The sequence below is a fragment of the Siniperca chuatsi genome, linkage group LG20 (genome assembly GCF_020085105.1).
Source record: "Siniperca chuatsi isolate FFG_IHB_CAS linkage group LG20, ASM2008510v1, whole genome shotgun sequence".
Lineage (NCBI taxonomy): Eukaryota > Metazoa > Chordata > Actinopteri > Centrarchiformes > Sinipercidae > Siniperca > Siniperca chuatsi.
The window spans coordinates 16,095,573-16,118,254 of record NC_058061.1 but is presented as its reverse complement, the minus strand read 5'-3'; the positions used below and the strand labels follow the sequence as shown (position 1 = coordinate 16,118,254).

The 22,682-nt window shown below is 44.2% G+C and overlaps 1 protein-coding gene across 1 annotated transcript in view; it reads right to left on the bottom strand.

Moving 5' to 3' along the window:
• Nucleotides 1–401: 401 nt before the first annotated feature.
• Nucleotides 402–22,682, bottom strand: part of bahcc1b (BAH domain and coiled-coil containing 1b) — a 64,173-nt gene continuing 41,892 nt past the window's right edge. The window contains 18 exon segments of the mRNA XM_044178258.1: nucleotides 402–3,051; nucleotides 3,635–3,871; nucleotides 4,911–6,349; nucleotides 7,073–7,210; nucleotides 7,319–7,435; nucleotides 7,522–7,630; nucleotides 7,751–7,826; nucleotides 8,457–8,574; nucleotides 8,797–8,968; nucleotides 10,968–11,212; nucleotides 11,784–11,951; nucleotides 13,194–13,361; nucleotides 13,453–13,639; nucleotides 13,776–13,854; nucleotides 16,191–16,295; nucleotides 16,583–16,719; nucleotides 17,800–17,966; nucleotides 20,759–21,700. Coding sequence (XP_044034193.1) covers nucleotides 2,842–3,051; nucleotides 3,635–3,871; nucleotides 4,911–6,349; nucleotides 7,073–7,210; nucleotides 7,319–7,435; nucleotides 7,522–7,630; nucleotides 7,751–7,826; nucleotides 8,457–8,574; nucleotides 8,797–8,968; nucleotides 10,968–11,212; nucleotides 11,784–11,951; nucleotides 13,194–13,361; nucleotides 13,453–13,639; nucleotides 13,776–13,854; nucleotides 16,191–16,295; nucleotides 16,583–16,719; nucleotides 17,800–17,966; nucleotides 20,759–21,700 — 4,814 coding nt within the window. The 3' untranslated portion in view covers nucleotides 402–2,841.

The window sequence follows — 22,682 nt, the reverse complement described above, 5'->3', positions numbered from 1 at the left end:
TGCACACACACACACGCAAAAAAGTGAGCATTTGAAATCTTTGCAGGCTGAAAGCTGATATCCTTGCTTTGTTCTCTTAATGGTCCTGTTCCGTTTTTATTATTTTGAATACCTGACCCACCTGTACAGCCAGAGGAGACTTTATCGTGCCCGTCGTCTCCCATGAAACACCGCTAGATACAATTTCCCTTTCTCTCCCCATTCTTGCCCTTCTATCGGCTACAGCTACAGTTTCAAATTGCTTCCTTCTCTCGTGGTTTCCCCCAAACCCCCCTTCTCATTCTTCCACGCTTTCTTCAGTGGTCCATTTTCCTACAGCAGACAAATGATCAGCATTGATGAACACAAGGCTGTATTCAGAAGACTCACACCCAGCAGGAAAGGGAAAAAAACAATCAAGATGGGGTTTTTTGTAAGAATCTTTTTTAATGAAACACAAAAAAGCAATAAAATTAAGATAAATAATTTCTTTTGTACATGAGGAAATATTTAAGTCATATTTCCAAAGAATGACTGAAATTACATAATATATTTTAGTAGGCTATCTCAACCTTACAAAGCAGGTTCCAGTGGGTCTAAAAAAAACACAATGATGTCGCTTCTGTCAAAACGTGATGGTTAGAACTGAATCCAGTGTTTCTTAAAGAAAATACAGCTTTAAAAAAAATCAATTAAAGACCCATAAAAGTAATATTTTAAAATTGAGTTTCACATTAGATTCATTTTAAAGCTTTTGCTTTGCAGTGTAACAGCAACATTGTTGTTAAAAGTCAGTCAATGTCCTAAAAAAGAAAAAGGCATTCATGTTCTTCCCCCCTGTAAAGTCCTATACACTGACAACCAACAGTCATCACAGGCTTGCATAAACAGTAAGACAATGGTAAACGAGGAAAATGAGCAAACATAAAACTCACACAGAGACATTTTTGGCAAAGCAGGAATAAAAGTGACAAGAAGCATAATTTGTGATTTGATCCTTATCTTGTTTTTTTGTCTCTCAACATTGTCCCATTGATTGGCTCTGATTGTCCTTCACAGTCACATGATGCCATTCTGGTTGCCATAGAGACCTCAAGTGCATCAGCTGGGCAGTGTGCAGACAATGTTGCTGCAACTTTCTCAGAGGCTGTCATAGCAACGCTGGATGAACACGAGCAGACAACGAGAGGAACCCTACTTAAAATACCTCTGTGATTGCAGGGGTCCCGGATTCAGATTTGATTGAACGTCTTTTTGTCTTTTTCATAAAATTGTTTTCTTCTAATGCGGTGAAGCGTAAACTCACAGGTGCTTTGGTATGTTTCTTTTTGATGCCAGATAAATATCTACATTTTATATAGCAATACAGGCTAAAATAGATAAAGAACTAGATTCTTTTAGGATCAGAGAACAGCAGAAACTCAGTTTCTTTTCCAGTATTTGTTTAAAAAAAAAAGAAGCTCCCAACAGGAAATGCACATTCTAAAACCAACAAAGTAAAATAAAGAGAAAAAATTTGGACATATGTTTAAAAAGAGCCGTTTTCTGATTTCCTTATAAAAACATTTCCCAAACACCTTTTCTACATATTCACCCTTTGCCTAAAGCAGGGCTTACAACCACAAAGTCTTCACATCAGTTGTACAGTTTGACCCCAGATCCAAACCTCCAAACCTGTTCAGTGCATTGAGAGAGAAGGAAACTAACCCAACCTCCTCCCTCTGTCAGACCCTCCCAAACCCACACACACACACCCTAAAAATATCTAAATAAAATAATCTTCTCTGCAAAAGAAAACAACAAAAAACAAGAACAAATATATATGTATACTATTTACAACATGTTATATTATACATAATGCTGTACAAAGCGCACACACACACACCCATACACACGTACGCACACACACCAACATGCACGCACCACTCAAATTAACAATCCAACTACCTGTACATGTTTCTCCGCACCTGAATAGGAGGATACGAGAGAGAGGTATTGACGTGTATGGCTTGACAGGAGAAGAAATCGTTTTGTGTTTCTGCACATTAAGTACTGGACAGATTAATAGAGTGTTAGAGATATACTGACAGTGTGTCATCATGACGTCATCTTTGCTTGATGAGCACAGGTGCACACGTGTACGACCGCACGTACAGTACAAACACACACGCACGCTAAAGCACTATTTACTTAGGGCTCATTAAATGCCAAACAGGGTCATCGCAGCCACTCTGCAAACACACACACACATACACGCATTTACGCACAAAGCGAACTACAGTGTTTTTTGGTCCTGTTGGGGATCTCCCAATCATGTTGTCATCGTCAAACTACCAGTATAAGACCATTAAAACCCTCCAAACCAGTGTGGTTTACAGTAAGTCTGTCCTTACCATAAAGTCTCTCCAGCTCTCTGAGTCAGTCTTTGTTTCAGAAAGCCAAGTCTGCCACCCTGCCTCCATAGCATATCCAAGCTGCTGTTCTCCAAAGTGCTCATGTCCTTGGTTCCTGTTCTTTTGATGCAGTAATCTTGTTGACGACATACTCTGTTATTTCAGCCACAGGGAAGGCTGTATAGGCTCTTGCTGCAACAAGGAGCCTCAGTCCACATCTGATAAAGAGGTTAAATCTGACATGGATCAGACTTCTCCCCAGAACAAATCAGACTCCTCTAAGTGCCAGTACTGTCGGGCTTTATCCAGTGGGCTAGCTCCTTCTCTTACAAGGGGCCGATCAATACGCAGAGACAAAACTCTTTGTCTTGGTTTCCCTTTGTCCCTTGTTCTCTTTTGAAGGACCGTCCAGGAAGCAGTCAATTCCAGACTTCAGGTCAATATTTGGATTTCTCTCTAGCTGGTGGTGCTAGGACACAATGGCCATGCCATCCGCGCTGATTAGCTGGCCCGTGGTTGGTTCATAGGTTCCGGCCAGGTAGAACAGGTCGTTCTTTGTGTTGCCGGGCTTACGTTCACGCATCAAGTGATCATACTCAGCCTTGCTGACCACCTGGCAGCGATGGGAGATGGTCTGCACGTCATTCTCATCCTCGTGGCTTGACTGATACAAAGCATTCTAGGAGAGAGACAAGATGAATGGTTGATAAATAAGCAAGATAATATATTCGAAAATCAAAATGTTGCATTTACAATTACTTTCGTAAGAAAAGTGGTAAGTGGCGAGATTGTCATGTTTTTGTTGGCGATATCTTTGGTGCTGTTTTCACTCACACTTCCTACACAAACCTCCTTTGTCATGTCTTTTTTCTCATCAGTTTTCTCATGATGAAGTTTGAGTTTTGAGATGAAGTGGTGATCTTTTGTTAGCTCAGCAATGGTGGATGTTGCTGCTCCTGCTAACCACCCAGCTCTTTTACTATTTATTCCAAACAAACCACTATTGCTTTTGCCATAAATGCAAAATGCATGACTTCCTGTGCAGCAGATATTTTTTCTGGGAAAGAACCACCTTACACTGAGTATTCAGAACTGCAAATGGTAACAGTTTCATGAACTAAGTGGAGGTTCAACCATTCATATCAGATGGGAATGGGGAATAAAAAGAAGCAAGGTGGTAATATATTTATATAAAAATGTCATGGACTGTTACTTTGACCATTCCCGTTTTAGAAATTCTACTCTCCCTCCCTGGTCTTTACCTTGCCGTCGCGGTGTCGCTTCCCCAGGCGAGTCTCCTCTGGGTGGTAGAACCACTTGACCCTGACTACCATGCTGGAGCTCCATGACTCCCAGAGGCTCTCCACTCTGCCCACGTAGGGCAGCTGGGGTCGGCCAGGTGACAGGAACACAGCACAGTCCCCGACACGCACTGTCTCCTTGCCCCGCACGATGGCCTTGTAGAAAAGCTTGCGGGCTTTACCCTTCAGACCTCTCCTCTGTCGGAGAAAGAGAATAAAAATAGCACTCTCAGTCAATTTATTCAGTGTGGAGGAACCTGAACCTGCTTATTTCACAACCAGTCTCATTTTAGAAATTAATTAGGATTTTTGCTTGTTTGGCTAAACCCAGTCTACCAAAGTATGGTAAGATTTAATATGTCTTTCCAAACCATAAAATAGCTTCCAGACAAAATATAAGTGTGGGGGAGGTTCAATGCCTAACATCAATCATAACACTGATCCTATTGAGTTAAACAAATAATTCACTCTTAACCTGATAAAGACAATACTATGGAAACTCATGTAGAAATTATGATCACAGTAACCATAACCTGGGTAACACACTTATATTTATCCTCCATCTTTTGATTTGTTAAGGCATGTACACACCAAAGGGTCAGCTTATTTTTAAGCTGCACATCTCAGTTGACAGATGCAGTCGTGATTACAAAGCAAACAACATGGCAGGATGGAAGTTGAAAGTGGCAGCGGTTGCTCAAACTGTTTTGTTCCGTTATCTCAGGATCGTGATTTAATAATCAGGGTAACAAATTCAGAGATTAACCACACCAAGTAAGCCTAATAGTGTTACCAATGAGTAAAAAGTCTGAGCAGAATAAGCAATGCCGAGAGGGATCCTATTTGATCATCGCATTTACTGTATGTAATCAAGGTATGACACAGCAGAAAGTGCAACAAAAATCAGTAACCTACTTAAGTTGTGAGCTTAATTAGGTTACTGATATTCAAGACAACAATTTTGAAACCATATAAAATATAATAAAGTGTGATTATGAGAAAACATTGTCTGATAAGTCAGGATTTCAATGTAATGGGATTTAGTTATGAGAAAACACAGCTGCTCTCAAGTTCTGCAGTACAGTGAAGAAAAGCAGAAAGGTTACCAAAAAAAAAAGAAGAGAACAAAACAACAAATCAAACAACAAACTCAGAGATTGTTCATCAATAGACATCTCTACAACGACATTTTGAATACGGAAAAAGAACATATTAAATACAACCCAAAGTGTCCTACCTGTGTGGGGTTGCCAGACCATTTCCAGAGCTGGCGTCCAGGCAGAAGAGGAGCCATGTTAGGCAGAGGCTCAGGTGAAGACATCCTGTGCCTCTTAGCTGTTGCTGGGTCCTTGGAGGCAGGTTTTGGCTGCTGGCTCACAGGACTGCTTTGGCTCTGATGGTGGCTGTTAGGAATTCCTTCTTTCCTTTTAAGCTGGGTCTTGCTACTATTAGCCACCATACTTCCTTTTGACATGAACTCCTTCCTGTCTTCTGCTCTGTCAGCCCTCACTTTTGACCCCGAGATGGCTGTGCTGGCTTTGGCCACATAGCCATGAGCCGGGGCTGAGGCGGAGAGAGAGGAGTTGGAGGTGGTAGGGTCAGGGAGGTCTGAGGTAATGTTCTGCCTGTGCTTGTGTTTGTCCTGCTGGAGCAGTGCACGGCGCAGCAGCACAGAGGAGGACTCTTCATCAGAGGAGTAGGAGGAATCGTTGTCTGAGGAGCAGAGGGACGAGGAGGAGATGGAGCCGGAGGAGGAAGAAGAGGAGGAAGATGAGGAGAAGCAGACGGATAGACGAGAAAGAAAACGACCACCACGGTGGGACGTGACTGCTGCACTTCTTCCACCTGCTGCAGCATTTTGACCATCATCCTCATCATCCTCATCCAGCTCAGAGTAAGAGCTGGGGCAGTCACTCGGATAGTCCAAACTGTAATCCCCACCTTGGACTCCAAGGCCTGCTGACAGAAGATCTTTTCTAAGAGGTGGAGCGCCCTTTAGATTAGCCTCAGAATGGACCCCAGTGCTGTCTCTTTCCCCTCCCCCCTTCTTGCCATCCTTCACCAGCAGGGCAGGGTGGATATATCGCAGCGGTGCTCCTGTGGAGGCGAGACTCTTGCCTCCTCTCCCTCCACTCCCCCCGAGGCGAAGAAGAGCCTTGCCGTTCTTTGTTTTAGGAGAGGTCACTCCTTCATGGTCAAGCTTCACCAGGAACTGTTTCCTGTCGCGTTCGCTCACTGGCTTTCTGCTTCCAGCTGCCATTGCCATGGTGACAGCTGAGGAGCAAGCAGAGGACAAGGAGTCCCGGGTCCCCATGGAAGCTACTGTGCTAACTGGTCGTCTAGCTCCAGAGCTTCCACCGCTTCCAAAAGTAGAGTAGCCATTGGCAATGCTACTAAATGAGTCACATTCAAAAGGGGAGCCAAAGATGCCTTTGATAGGCATTGGAGGTGCGAAAGGGTGGGAGGTGGGCCGATGAAAAAATCCCAAGTCTCGCTCTCGTATCCTCCTCTGGGTTTTACGGGACGTCCCATTGAAGAGGAAGAAGTCAACTGGTGGTCTCTTCCTTGGTACAGACCAGTTCAACAAGGAAGTGTTGCCTTTGGTCACAGTGTCTGTTACTGGTGTCGGTGTGCTGGCAGTCTTAGGCACTGAGTGGATTTTCTTCGGTCTGCCAACTGAAAATGGTGCCGGCAACATAGAGGAGTTATAATCAATATGAACTGACAGATTTTAAGAGCAGACTGAGATTAATTGTGGAACTAAGAGCTTTGGAGAAACTTAATATCTTTATCTCCTTGATCTTCACCTAGCCAGGTAAGTTTCGACATATTCATTACTCAAACTACAACAAACCTGGTAAACCTGTCTCCCAGCTTTATTGTACCCTGAGTTTATGATGAGTTACATGTTGCTTAACTACACAAAGCACACTGATGACACTTCATAAAATCATGATTAATGTGGTTATATAGAGGCTAAATGATAGGCGGCAAACAAGGAATTTTAATTTATGAGTCTTTCAGTTTATATACCTCCACTCAGTGCTCTCCTCTGACTCAGAGGCATCTGATAATTGGTTGACAGTTGGAACTGTAAATGAGGCCTTGTTTGGGGGATTTTAGTATGGCCTGAAGGGCTGTGTGTGTGAATGTATTTACTGGTTAGACCAGTACTTCTCAGACAACATATATTAAAGCTTCAGTGAGCGATGTTCAATCCCTGAGTGGATTCCTCAGACCTTCTTATCTTTTAGATAGCCAGTCTTTCTTATACATTATAAACTAAAGATTGTGTAATAGTTGATTAAAAACGACCTTCCAAATGCGCAAATCTTTACAAAACGCTATGTGTTTGTTGGAGGAGTGACAAAACAACTACAAGAATAGAGGATGCCTCACCTGGTCTTTTCTCTTGGGGCCTCCCTGCTGGGTCCTCATTGGCTGGTTTCTCTGTGGGTGTGTCTTTCTTCTCCTGGGTGGAGCTTCGCCGACCGCGGCAACCAGGTGAGATCAGAAGTGCTGGAGAGGGTTCCGCACCTGACAGAGAATAGTTGGTGGAATTTCTTTCTTTTCTTTCATTCATTCAGGCTGTCTGTTCGTGCCTCTTTCTTTCTTTCCATCCTTTAAAAAAAAAGCCATACTCACAGTGGATTTGGTATCCTGGGGGCAGTAGTCTGATGTTTGCGAGGGAGATCCTTCCTCTGTCTCCATCATCAAACTCCACCATCACACTGCCCTCCTTCTCCTCCTCACCTGGACTTCCTAAAGCACAACACACAGGACAAAAGACATCAGTTTCTGGGAATGTATCAGTGTATGGAGTGAGGTTGTCGATGCGTCTCACTCACCTCGATGGACGTATCCAGGGTAAAGACAGCGAGAGCGCTCGCTCCAGTAGGCACAGACTCGCGTTCCTGCAGTCAGGATGGCTTCGGTCTGGGGCCGCACATCTAACACCTGGAAAAATCACAAAATTCTCTGTATAATGCATGTGGAGTTTCAGTTAAAGCTACCCAGAACTACCCATAAAACTGCAAAATGTAATAGATGCAATGGAGCCTCAAGACTGAAACTCACAGCTTCCTGTAGAAGTTGCTCCAACGAGTAGATCCGTGGTCGATTCCCTCGTTCCCCTTCAATGACAACGCTGAATCTAAGAGAAGAAATAGGAAGAAATAGGAAAGAGAAATGAATGACAAATAAAATTTGTAAGTTATCATTTTAGCACGATATAAACTCTTAGATTTTAAAGTTGTCTTTTTAAAATAGGGTTTTGTCATGAGTGCTGCGTTTTTACACTCGCAGCTGTGTTGGATGCTACTGCTGTGTGTCTTGGCTTTGTAGTCATCTAGACTTCTTGATCTTCTTAGAGCTGCCAGGCATTTAACTAGTGCTAAGCTAAGTTTTGTAAATCAGACAAGACTCTCAACTCTTGTTGCAATATGTCTTTTTAGTACTCCACTCCACACCCTCCACCAGGGTTTCCCCCAGGATGTTGTTGCCGAGGTTGTTATCCACCCGGATTTTGATGGTTCTCGTCTTGGAATCAATAGATGACGGCCTAAATAATGGTCATATATGGCAGTTGCTGTGTGAAATAATCACTCTGCTCTTTTCACTGGAAGGTTAATGTTTTATTTCGTGAAGGAGTATTAATTTTTTTGTGGAGGTGGTCTTTGTTTTACACGAGGTGGCCCACCTCCACTATAAAACACTGTGGGAAACCCTGAACTCTGTTATGGGTTTGTATCTGTGGTGAGACAGCAGGGACGCAGGGCCTTACATGTCAGGCAGGTCCAGAGTTTGGACACAAGCAGCGTACAGCAGTTCATCTTCCTTGGAGATCAGGATCTTCAGCCCGTCCACCAACATCTCTTTACTCAGCACACAGTTTGGCAGGGCTGCGGAGGGAGGGCATGGTAGAAAGATAGATGGATGGAGAAGATAAAAGGTGAGATATACATCATTTGCGAGTGTGTTGAATAATTGCGATGTGAAGTGAAAAGGAGGGACAAAAAGGCAGAGAAAGGGGTGTGTATACTTGCATGAAAAGGATCCAACATGCTTTTAAAACCTGCATGAGTGTGTGTAATTATAAATGATGCGTCACTGTTTATGCCTACCGGGAATTCTGCAAGGCATGTTGGGAGGGAGGTGGATCAACATTTTCTCCTTCGCCTCCTCCTCTTCCTCTTCCTCCTCCTCGCCCTCAGAGAAGCTGCTTTCCTCATCCAGCCGAAAACCTTCGTCAGCTGCAAAGCTCTGCAGGAGCCGACTTACTGCGTGGCCCTTGGCCTGGACAGGAAACAGGATGTGACATCAGTGGGCAGAAATCAGGATATGGTATTCACTCATTATATGCCCAAAATAATCAACAGTAACCAGGATCTGCAGGTAACTGAATCAAGTCTTTTCCAATATGATGTGACTGATGGGGTGAATCCATCAGTGAAAAGCAAAAGCAACTGCAAGCACCAACGCTTCTTGTAATGTGATACTTCAAATACGCCTGCAGGATTTGTTTTCTCACTTGCCACCGTTCACACAAAGGTCAGAGGTCACAGTCATTAATAACTGCAGCTCTTGAATTGGTAGAACTTTGGTGTATTGCCCAAAGACACTTCAACAGGTGGATACCTGCTAATAAAAAAACTTGTACCCTAATTTACATTCTCACCTTCAGACAAACACACACACAAACACACACGCTAGATACTATCCATCTCTAGACCAGTTTAGGCTAGTCGATCTAAAGATGACTGATGATTGATGATGGAAAGTCAGCTCGCCCAACAGGTTTCTGCTTGTATTTAGACTTTCAAAAGAAAATACCATAATATTCAGTGCAAGAGAGATTGTGTGTGGGTGTGGGTGTGGGTGTGTGTATGTGTGTGTGTGCATGTGTTGTCTCTTGAAGTTTTCCACATCAGGAGACCATATATTTTAATGACAGAAGTTTCGTCACCAGAGGGCATGGGTGATTATTTCCTTTAGTGCTGGTGGTGTGTGTGTGTGTGTGTGCAAGCATGCATGGGTGTGTAGGGTTATGGCCAATGATTATCTTTATACTTCTCTGTTTGATTTGGAGTTATGTGCTTTTGGACATTCCCTCACAATGACTCAAAGACTAAGGCAACCTCAGGACATTTCTCATTAAAATGAATGTGGGTGTCTCGCCAACAGCTGCCTGCACAAATATACCGGGCCAGTGGTGTGTTAGCACAGCAGGCAGGCATGCAAACACACACCTATAACAAGAGCAAATGGTATATTTGACAAAGTGACTGATTTACAGCTGATGCTAAGCATCTCCCTGTAAGGGAGTCAAAGTTATTGGTAGGTACTGTCAGTTGTAATCTATGGGATATTCAAACTTCCTGGCAGGGTGCGGCTCACGTCAACAAGGAAGGAGTGAACTTGAGGTGAGGGCTTCTCCAAATTCCTCCTTGCTTCTCTCTTTCTCAGCCTTTATATGCACACAGCAGAAGGCCAAAGGGAGTGACCTTCTCTGAGTCACCTTCCCTCTTTTACTCACATTCACAGTCAGCTGCTGTCTGAACCTAACCCCTTTCCTGACCACTGTTGGGTTTTTTTACACAAAAACAGACATGTCCCTTTTTGCTCATTAACTCATTTCAAAAGTAATGTAATTACATTTCTTACAACTCTGTGACAGCAGTGATTTATTGTGATACTCATTATATAACCTTTCTGTCACACCTCTAAAATTGGCAATTGCATCTCACCCTTCCCTTTTCAATTCCCTTTCCTATGCACTTCTGTGTGAATGATCAGGGGAAACAAAGTAGCCGCAAAACACACAGATTCTGTCCCCCTTAAATGGATGTTGAACTTTGGTGGAGCATTTAGTTGTTCCTGCCCATGATATTAACTCCAAATATTGTCAGTTTTCCTTTTAAGTTTCGCTCCAAATGGTAGAATATGTTTTGTGCATATTTTTATAACCTAAAAGTGCAATTTTCCCGGAGCACAGGAGCAACTGATAAACACGATCAACAGGTATTATGCCCAGGAACTTGTACAAATTTTTAAAAAGTTCAAGAAGGATCCAAGGGGAACAGAAATACTGTATTTGAATGCTGTCTAGTTCCCCTGATCATTTACACAGAAGTGCACAGGTGAAGCAGCTGAGGAGGGAAATGCAAGATGCAAATTCCAGTTTTGAGGCTGTAACATGGTGATAGAGTAGTGCCATAAATTACTGCTGTCAGGGAGTAATTTACTTGGTTGGATAGTAAAAAGTAAAAGTAAAATATTGCTGTCAATGTCTCACCTTTCCCAGAATGCCCTGTCCCGCTGAACTCTTCCTCAAAGCTTCCTTGCTGGCCCTGTTTGCTTCTGTCAGAGCTCCAGGGTTCCCCCGGCCGTCCCCAAAGCTGCAGCCCACTGACGACACACCCCAGCTGGGCAGATACGCTTTTTTAGTCCCCTGGTGGTCTGGGCGTTCCCTTTCTGTGTTGGAGAGGCTCTGCCTTCTGGGCGCTCTCCTCTGATCTGTACTAGGCACGCTCCCCATGCCTGAGGGTGAAGGGGACAACATGGAAATTAAAGCTGGCAGATACATCGCAAAAATGTCAATATCTGATATTAGATTAGATATGTTCAGAGATTTGTATTAATATGAGGTAAGAAACGTAGATTTTTGTCTTTTCCTGGTTTTGGAGGCCACATAACAAATATTTGACGCACTTCTCTGAGCATATTTCATTGTTCTAGATGAGTTAAATGAACAAAGACTACCTCTAATTGTGTAGCCATTTTATCAACTAACAATCACTAACATAACATTTGTTTTCTCAGGGAATACATCACTCAGCCCTAGTTTAGATTAAAGTTTGTAAGAAAACACTGATAGTTGTACACAAACTATCCAAAATACTACCAAACATAATTAATAATACTGGTGGGGTGAAACCTTGCATCTCCAACCTGAAATCTGCCTTGTTTTAAGCTGAACTGCCATACATTTCCAGTTTATCTTTTTAGATTTTGAAACTTTTCTCTAAACCCCCAAGCAAATCATGTTACCCTCACAAGTCAAAAACTGAAAACACAGCAGCATATATAAAGACATGTATAAAGATCTCACCGGGAGGCCCTGGTCTCTTACACCTGGCTTTCTGGTTTGCTTGGAGTTTGGAGGATTGCGATGAAAAAGGCACAATCCCGGCAGGGTTTGCAGGAGCTTCTTTAGAGGATGAGCTAATCTTGATGTCACCGGCTCCGTCTTCACTGTCATAGCTGCCGTCCTCCTCCTCTGTGGAATCACAACATCAATATGATCAGTCAGAAAGCTTCAAGTGAGCTAAACGTAAACACTGTTAACTAAAGCCAGGGACTCACTTGATGAGATAGTTTGACAGCAAGTTTTCAATATTCCTCTAGCATAAAGTTCAGTTCACAAGCCTGTGGCTAAACTTACATTATTGTAAATACTGAAGTTATATGTGCGAACAAGGAATTGCCGCTATTGATTGACATGTTTGATCAAACCTGCCTTAATAGCTGCACAATAATGCACGGCTTGTTCCTTAACTGCAGTGACGGGAAGCAAATGTACATATGCAACACTGCATGCACACACACACAAACACACACACAGATTGTTATTGGCAGCTGTGTGTCACTGACTGTGGGGGTCGTGTTGGGTGTCGACACATCTCTGACACACTTGTCACTTACATGGCGTTCTCGTCAACACTTTGCCTCACACAAACACTGACACACACACACACATGCACGCACACACACTTTCAACCACTACTTCTCCATGCCATCAAGGCCACAAAGTCAGTCAGATTCTAGTGCTTTTCCTGAAGTTTTGTTAGTTTCATATCAGACTGTCCTCTCCTGTGAGGCTTTCGTCATTGTTTCTCCTCAACTCGAGCCTCCGAGGAGGGCATTTTCACGAGGTTGGGGAAGTGAAGAAGAGAGGGTAGGACCGGGGTGTGACATTCTGAACGGGATCAGAGTGGGCTCAGGTTACCGTATGGCGTTGAGGGCAGGGGTGGCAGTGTTGCATGCCTTTGGCAAGTCGTTAACGGTTTTAACGGTTTGACAGACGAGCTGGGAAGTGAGAGGAGGCCCCCTGATGACGGCAGACATCTCACTCTCAGATGCTTCATGTGCACACACACACACACACACACACACACACACAGACATACTCTCATAGCGAAATCTCGCAATGTCTGTTTTTTTTGAGCCAGCCGTATCAGCACTGCTTGACTCATATGTGTAACAGCCAATGAATTCTAGATAGCAAGTCACATAGGGGCTTTGTAGCTGCATTGCAAATCTTTTACCAGCACTGATGGCCCATTGGAACATTTCTTTTTCACAAAAAATGGTTAAATAAAAGGCCATAGAATTGTTTTGATGCCATTTTACATTTTTATTCTTTATGGTCAAGTCATCATCTGTAGGATCCTTGTTTGGCCGGTTGGCTGGAGAACACACCCAAAAAAAATCCTTGTGTGTGACCTGTACTGTAACTCACCGTGCTCTGAGCTCTCGCTGTCACTCTTCTCTTCCCTAACTTCCTGTTTCTTAGAGGTCCGGCCATCCTTGTGGTGAGCTCTGTTCGGGTTGACGCTCATCAGCACTTTGGGCTTTCGACCCCTCTTCCTCTTTACAGTCTGACCAGCTGCCCAGTCCTGATGCAGGTCTGATGGATCAACAGCAGGGTGGAGTTTAGTGTTAGGATGCTACTTAATGGATAAAAAGCGTGTCTGTATATATGCTCCCTATGTACCCACCTTTTCTTCCTTGTCTGCAGTGACTCCTGGAGGCATCTTCCTCACCAGGGGTCCCTCTGCAGTGCAGCATGCCTACTGATGGTGCACCACGCTGGGCCACAGCCTTTTGCTTCAGCTGGGTCACCCGCCTAGCCAGCCTGGAGCTCAGGGCGCTGGGCCGAACTCTGTGCTTACAGCGAGCTTTCATCTGTAGACGAGGAGCGGAACAGCTAATTATTGATTCAATTCTTTCTGCTAATATCCAAGAAAGAAAAAAACATTAGCAGCAGGTAGTGGTTGTCAGTGTGTGTGGATAAACCAGGACAGACCACAGAGAGACCGACCTGTGCAGAGCTGAGGCTGTTGAAGCCATGATTGGACATTTTCTTCCTGGCTTTTTCCTCCAGTAAATTCAGCCCAGTCCTGGAAAACATAAAAACACAGCAGAGGCACACCTAAATGAGAATTTATCATATAGAAAATGGATCACAGAATCAATCTGATCACACATTTCTTTCCTTTCAAGGATGATTTTCTCTGTAACTCTGCCTCTCTGCTCTCTTCTTTCTAGTTTGACTTCCCTCTCTGGGTTTATTCATTATCTCACTCTCTTCCCACTCTTCTTCTCTGTCTCATAACTTTGATGAGGTAAGAGACAGGCTCTGCCGACCGTCTGCGCAGTTTGACGGCAAACACAGAAATATTCAGCGGCCGTGTGAATATGAAACCCTCCACATGAAAGGGTAAGAATTATCTGGTGTGAAGGAGAGTGGAGAAGAGACAGAGAGAGACAGAGGGAGGAGGTGAATAGTTGAGGGGGAAGGGAAAGAGACAGAGGGAGAGATGAAGCAGTCTCAGGGGAGTCTGTCCGTTGACCGGAGCTTCAGGGCTTGATCAATAAACACTAACCTCTATTGAACACTACTCCTCCCTTCCTCTCTCTTTCTCTCTGTCTCTCTCTGTCATTCCTTCATTGCATGCATGCTCTCTCACACCACAGGCAGCCAGCACACACATACACATACACACACACGCACACACACACACACACACACACACACACACACACACACACACACACACACACACACTGTTAGCAGCTGGTGTCTAAGGCAGGTGAAACCTATATTCCCACAGAGGGAAGGTTTGGCTCTCAGCATCCCTGCTCCCGGGAGAGGAGAGGAGAGGAGAGGAGAGGAGAGGAGAGGAGAGGAGAGGAGAGGAGAGGAAAAAGAAAGGAAAACATCTATCTACCTAAAAGAAATCTGAAAGATGTTTGTCCATCCATCCAGACCATGTCTGTTGCAATCCCCCTGCCTGACTATTCACCTCTGACCCCTCTGAGCTTCTAAGCCCCAAAGTTTACCTCATGTCACATCCTCATGAACGGTACTGTGAGCGCACATGTACATTCTGTACACCAGAGTATATGGCCAAAAAGTATATAGTTCAAATACTTGCATACTTTTGGTCTGAGGCTGTTTTTCATGGTTTGGGCTAGGGCCAATACAATACAATAGTGTACTTCCAACTCTGTGGCAACAGTGTGAGGAAGGCCCTTTCCTGTTTTAATATCACAATGCCCCCGTGCACAAAGCCAGGTACACAAAGGGATAATTGTCCTATTTTTTTCTTGAAGAACTTGACTGGCTTGCACAGAGCCCTGACCTCAACTCCATCCAACACCTTTGGGATGAACAGGAATGTTGAAGGTCAGTTAGGCCTTAAGGTGTCAGTATGCTTTAAACGAAGTGTCTCCCCCAACACACACACACCTTTCAGATCCACATACTTTTGGACACATAGTGTATATGTGTATCAAGAGGAATCATCTGTTGAGATTGGAAACGTTACTTTTCCTCTCTATCGCTCACTCTCTCGCTGTTTCATTTCAACCTATAACTCTCACGAGAAGATGAAAGCATCAACAAATGATACATGCTTGTTAATAACAACAGAAATGCAGCTCGGGCACGTAGCGACCAGCGCTACTAATTAAACAAGTAATGTGTTTATGTGTGTGTGTGGTTCACCAGCAAGTATGACTAAAGCATTTCATTGTCATTTTCATTAGCACTTTCTAATCATGGTAGCCGTGACAAACCTTGAATTTCTCTAATCATTTTATCAAGGCGAGGGGTGCACATGCTAACAGAGGTGGGGCAGCATGAGAAAACACATTTATCATTATAAGTGTTGAATACTGGCTGTGTGTGAGTGTGTGTTTCCAGTTTGTGCAGGAATGTGTGTCAGCATGAAAGTGTGCATGTCTAAGGTGTTAAATAATGTGTGGTTGTGTGCTGCAGCGGGTGTGGGTGGTGTCGTTTATCACTGTAATAACTGTACATCAGGACTTTGTCCAGCTGGATTAATATATGCTTGAGGTTCACAGGGAATCAGGACATAATCAATGCAAGTGATAAATATGATTAAAAGTGATTAATGATGATTAATGAAGGCCTCATCTCCATTACCTTCTCTCATGTAAAATCAAAACCATCTTACAGCTCCCATCACATGACCCATTGTGTGTGTGTGTGTGTGTGTGTGCATGCGTGTGAGCGTGCGTGCGCGAGCAGCTCCTTCCAGTGCCCAATCAAGCAAATCATCAGCTATAGAGCATTTGAATCAATTCAGCTGAAGAAGAACTTCTTGAAAATCAACCGTGCCTTTCACTAAAAACACAAACAGAAATCAGGATGAATGAGCTGGGCTTGCCAATCACACTGATTATACTGACGCAATATCAGAGGACTGACCTAAGTCTTTTAGAGCTTTCTGCAGCAGCTGGGCCGGGGGTGGACTTGCGCTTGCGGGGGCGGCCAGGCCCCCGGCGGGCAGGGCTACGAGACGTCTCTTCTTTCCTACAGAGGGAAGACAAGAAGGAAGAGGAGGAAGATGGAGAGAGAGAGAGAGAGAGAGAGAGAGAGAGAGAGATCAAAGATGCAGTCCGGACAGCAGAAGAAATCAGAAGGAAACTTGTATCGGCTACAGGTCAAACTGCATTAGGTATGAGCAGGCAGCAAGTCCTGATAAATCAGGAGGATGCAGCATGACAGCAGAATTGTGAATGTTGGAATGCACAGCTCAATCTAGACAAAAGGAAGTGTGTGCATGTGTGTGTCTGTGTGTGTGTGTTGTCTCTGCTCACTGGTGGTCGTGTTTCCTCTGTAGCTTGGCCAGTTCCCTCTGTTTCTCTTTGTAGCGGCGCTGTAGCTCAGCCAGCTGGACACGCATGGCCAGCTCCTCCCCTCCCATAGTCTCCATGGAGCCCTTCACTGGGCACACCTGACGCACACACATGCACACACACACACACACACACACACACACACACACACACACACACACACACACACAAAGTAAGAGAATTTCAATGCTGAACACAAACTGAGTTCAACAGCCATTGAATATGTGAAGTAGCCAACTTGTTTGGGAAGCTAGATGATTGGATGGATTTTCCTGTAACAAAAGCTCACAAGTTTGGTCACTACAGCAGTTTAAGTATGTCGACCAGCTGCATTTATGCTTAAAGTGAAGGATTTCTGGGAGATTGACCTGGTGCAGCATGTAAAAATATATTTATATTATATTTATATAATATTTACAAACATGATAATGTAGGTAAACAAATGTAAAAAGACTTAACCTTTTAGTGATTCAAAGCTTATTAGGAACAGTTATTTAATTGATTGTAGATTCATTTATATTTCAAATGTTTTGATTACATTTTTTATTTTTTATATGAAATAACATCAAATATATATATATATTTGCTGTAGTGTGCTTTATTTCTGTGACTATTAATATTATTATTAAAAATGTTGAACCACGCCACAGCAGGTGTTCATAGTCTCACATCACCTTCACTTGTTATGGAATCAGTAAAAATATTTCTTGCTAGTTAAAATCACATTTAGTAAAAATGTTTACCTTTTAATTTCTGCACAAAATTGCAAGATTCAACCACATAAAAAATAGGATTCCTTCTATGGTTATAGTGGTTATTTCATTACCACTGAGGTAATGATATTTATCTGACTCTATTATTACTCAACACACAGTAGCCTAGCATACACTACAGTGTATGAAAACTCACTCAAATTTGTATCACTAAGGATGACCAATAGGTGCTTTGTGCTAATGTCTTAGTTGTTCAGTTGCTTAGAATAATCAGATAAAATCCTTGAATGTAAAAAATGACAGCCTACAGCCTGTATCATGTTTGGGTTTGAACTGGTATGTTAAGCTTAGTTAAAAAAAACAAATGAGGTGTGTGTCCATTGTTTGAGTCTTCCCCACATTTTCAGAATGAATGATTTATGTTTGTATGCATAAACACAAACTACGCATTCAGTAAAGCCTCACCGGCTCGTGGCGAGGCGTCCAGCTGCACTTTCTGCGCAGGTTGAGCCTCTTTCTGATTGGACACTGCTGGCCCGCCCCCACATCCACAACCCCTCCCCCCATTTCCAGAGCACGGGCGGCCGCCAGCGTCGCCAGACTGTGGAGGTCAAAGGTCAGCATATCTTCACCTGCACGGAGACGGATTGTATCGGTTTAGATTAGTACATCACATAGCGGCTGTCACAGTGTTATAAAACATGCTGTGCGCTGAATGGATTTATTTCCGGAATGATGAAACCATGCCTTGAAAAGTGGTGATATTTATGATATTAGCTGTGCAGTTTATTTGATGTATACTGGTGTTCCTGCTTAATCGTACACACAGACAACACACACACACACACACACACACACACACACACACACACACACACGAGGGGGAGCGCTAGAGAACGATCTCTACATCTGTCACTGTCATTAACTCTGTCATTGTCATAGCACCAGCAGATGAAACAGAATATTCATGAGACAGTCCACACACACAAACCTATGCAAATAAAACACACTCATTCTGAATACACACATGCACCTACAACATTTTCGCTGAGCTGCGCAGACATGGGCAAACTGCATGAGTGTGTGAGGGAGAACTGGAGAGAAGGAGAACGACGGGCAGGAGAGAGGAGGAGGAGGAGTGCAACGCAGTGAGAAGAAGGGAGGGAGGGGATGGGGAGTAAAGGGGAGGAGAAGCAATAAGAGGCAAAGTGTTTATTGAGCTATCTATTTATTCTCCTACATCTCCTCATTATGGACATGGACAGAATCCAATTTCCCCTTCTAGGAGCGGAGAGGAGAGGAGAGGAGAGAAGAGGAGAGGAGAAGAGAGGTTTTACTGGATCACTCACAGTCTGTGCACTGGAGCTGCAAGGCCTATTCACTGACATTATTAAAACCTGTGTGTGTGAGTGGGAGACGGAGACAGAAATGTGGTAAACAGGAGAAAGAAGAGGGCAGGAAGGATGGAGTCATCTGTGAAGCGAGATTAAAAAAACGAGAGTGCGAAAGGAAAGAACAAACAGATGTGAAAACGACAGGTAACTCCTCCACAGAGAGACAAAGCGAGCGGGAAAGGGGCTAAGAGATGCGGCTTTGTCCTGTCCCAGCTCGCAGAGGTCAGTGCCATCTCATCTGTCAGACCTCTGAGCCAATGGCACGCTCCGATTACCCTGACAGGATGACATCACCGCTGACATCACCACGCCTAGTTTAGTATCCTGGAGGATGGCCACAATCGATGGATACCTTCCGCCTGCAGTATACCACACACTCACACACACACACACATCTTTGCACAGAAATAACACCATACTGTGTCCCTAAAGGTGGGTGAAAGGTGTAATAAAAGGCTGCACAGGGGATTTCAAGGGGAAAAACAAAAATAGTGTAGGAAAATTAAAAACCATTACAGTTGATATGGGCTTAGTCATTATTAGAGGCCATTAAGGACGTTTATTGAGCTGAAATTTCAATATAAAGGAAATGTGAAGGAATAAAAGAAACTATGACACAAACAGCTCCTCTGACTATGTGTAAATAGAAGTAATGGTACTAATTTATACTGGAGGGGAAAGTCTCTCTTGATTCCTTAATCTGTAATTGCGATCTCTAGGGAACGGCTGAGATATCCTTCCACATCAAGGAGCGGCATAAATGCATCTGTCTGGGATCGGTTTCATCTCCCAAACACATTCAGGATGACAAAAACGCCATCAGCGGTATTAATAACATTCCATGCAGCGAGGCCGGAGCGGGTTTTAAATAAATGTGTTGCAATTTGGAGAACGTTTTCCACGCCATGACAGGACTTATTGATTTCACACCTATTACACATGCTAACCACGTGCACGCACATGTAAACAAATGCACACTCACACACTCTGTATCACACACACACATGCTCAGACAGCTGCAGAGCTACTTATGATTTTTACACTTATTAATTCCGTCAAGAAAGCTTGCAGAGGCAGGATTTACACACAAGATTACATTGGTTTAATAAAAAAAAAGAAAAAGAAGAAGCAGGTGAGGGGAAAAAATAACAAAGAGGGAGGAGGAGGAGAGGCGGGAGGAGACGCAGGCAGGGAACAGGGAGCCTGGTGGAGATACACATAGACTCTGATGTAGGAGAGCAGGGATTCATCTGGGATTACTTAACAGCTTACACACACACTAGCCGCCGTGCACGCAAACACACAAATACTGGCAAACATACACACACACACGCTGGCATAAATAAAAACACTTTCTCTCAGAGGGACGAGAGGAAAATAGGAGCGCTTACAGGAGAAGTGTTTTAAAGGAAAGGGTCTAATTAGCAAAGCAAGACGCCAGAGCCTGGGGGACCCACTGGGCAGAGTGTGTGTTTGTGTGTGCGTGAGTGTGTGTCCTGGCTTGTGTCTGAAGCTCAGCTTGTTTGTCCATCTCTGTGTCCCCCAAAACACACACACACACACACACACACACACACACACACACACACACACACACAACCTTCCCAGAGGGAAAAATGTGGTCTATGGGCAAGAAGCAGGACAGTCAGTGGGAAATTTGTGTCTGTGTGTGTGTGTATGTGGTTAGTGAGTGAATTGATAATCTCCACATCTGGGTTGCACAGACCCTTTTTTTGGTTTGTGTAGGAAAGAAAGAAGTAGGGTAACTTTTTGTTTTCTTTTTCCTTCATCTGATTTTCAGGGGCATTTTGGTCACTTTTTTACTGTAACAAGACAATGTAAATTGTACACAGGGTGTATTTGAAAAAGGATATGCATAATTATTGGGGACATTTCTACATTTTTGGTTACATTTCACAGGCATTTATAAACCTTCAAAGGTTTTGAAAGTGGCCAAAAATTCCAGATATGTAACTAAGCTTGGTAGGCCACAGCAGAGGAAAAAACAATACTGTTGCCAATGAGCTCACCTTCAGTGTCTTTCTCTTTGCTCTCCCTGCTCCTCTGCTGGATCTCCAGCTCAGCAAGTTCTCCCAGTATCTCCATACCGTGGTTGGGTGGAGGGCTTGGGGCCTGGAAAGCAGGTACTGGTGGGTACAAGGCATCTCTGGTGGCGCACAGAGCCGCGGCAATCAGGAGCTCCAGGCTCCACATGTAGGCCCCTTGGAGCTGGGCCGCTGTGCTCGCCGTGGGAGGGAGGGCAGGGTCAGAGGACAGGGAAGGAACAGGAGAGTTACATATTAGCTCCACAGAGTCCTCGCCTGGATTCATCCCACTTCCCTCCTCTTCCTCCTCATCCTCAACCACCTCCACATTCCCTCCATCTTTGTCCCCTTCCTCCTCCACCTCCTCGTCTCCAGGCTCTTCAGGCACAGAGACAGTACATTCTGTTGGTTTAGGCACCATTTTCTCTCCCTCATCTTCCTCCTTGACCTCTTTTCCGTGTTCCCTATCATCCTCCTGCTCTTTGGATAGTTGGGGCTCCTCCAGGCCGGCCTTCTGGTCCGGGCAATGCAGAGAGAGCTCTACTTTTAGGGCTTTGCCTGTGGCTGTGGACGGGCAGGCTGGATCTGGGGCCGGAGCTGGGGAAGGGCATGGCGGCAATCCAGATATCTTGCTCTCGGGCTCGGAGACAGAGCATCCTTTCGCTTCTACCCTCCTTTCTTCCTTCTCTTCCTCTGCAACTTCACTCTGGGATTCCACCACTTCACAGTCTCTCCCATCCTCTTCTTCCCTCCTCTCCTCTTCTTTGGTGAGAGACTGGATGTGGCATGGATGTGGGAGGGACTTGGAGTCAGGCTCTGCTGGCTCCGCCTCCACCATGGCTTGTTCAGCCAGTCGAGCTTCAGGAGGTGAGGACCCTACCTTGTAACCCATGGTGATTGGAGGGTAGGTGTAAACAGGTGGTAGGTCTGAAGAAAAGATGAGAAAGCAAAGGTTAAATAGGTCTTCTGACACCTTTTTCAGAATCTGACAAACTGTACATCAAATTGATTTAGAAGCATCTACAGAAAATAGAAAATCTCCATTTTCTTTCCCTTTTAAATTCATTGCCATTCTGTTCAGGCAGAAAGGCTGAAGCACGTGATTACAGTTGGCATAATACACTGACAGCAGGATGCAGAACACAGGGAGTGTGTGTGCACATTTGTGTTCAGTAGTGTATATTATATATACTCTGTGTGTGTGTGTGTGTGTGTGTGTGTGTGTGTGTGTGTGTGTGTATGTGTGTGTGTGTGTGTGTGTGTATGTGTGTGTGAGAGAGAGAGTGAGTGTATAGATCTATGTGGGATATTGATGACACCCTGCCGTTTTCCTGTGATTGCAGTGCCGGCCCTGTCACCCCTGCGCTCTTATTATTGATGGTATCCCTCCGCCCCCTGACAAAACAGCCAGATGAATGTGTATCCTTCTGCCTGTACTTCTCAAGGACCCCTGAAGGATAAGGAGGGTCTGTCTGAAAATTTCACTGACCTTCCTCTTGTGACACACATGCAAGCTCAGACACACACATGCACGCTGGCAGGTCACACATAGACACACTGAGTGCCCATGTGCGTTCTCTGACCTTAATGGCTGACCTGCCCGCTGTCCCTCTTTAGTTTACACAAAAAAATGCACACACACACACACTCAAGGACACACAGAGCAAGGGATCAGCCATGCTTCAAACAATTTCTGCAAAATCAAAAGAATACCACGCTTCAAAGACCAATGCTACATTTCTGCAGCAGCACCCTCCATCTCTCTCCTTCTCTTTTTTCTCTCACTCTATGTCTCTCTATCTCTGTGTCTTTGCCTTGTCTCTTACTCTGTGTCCTGTATACTGTCTAGATTTTTTTATCTGACTTTTCAATTTACTGGTCAAGTTCATTAAATTCAGACATTGCATTA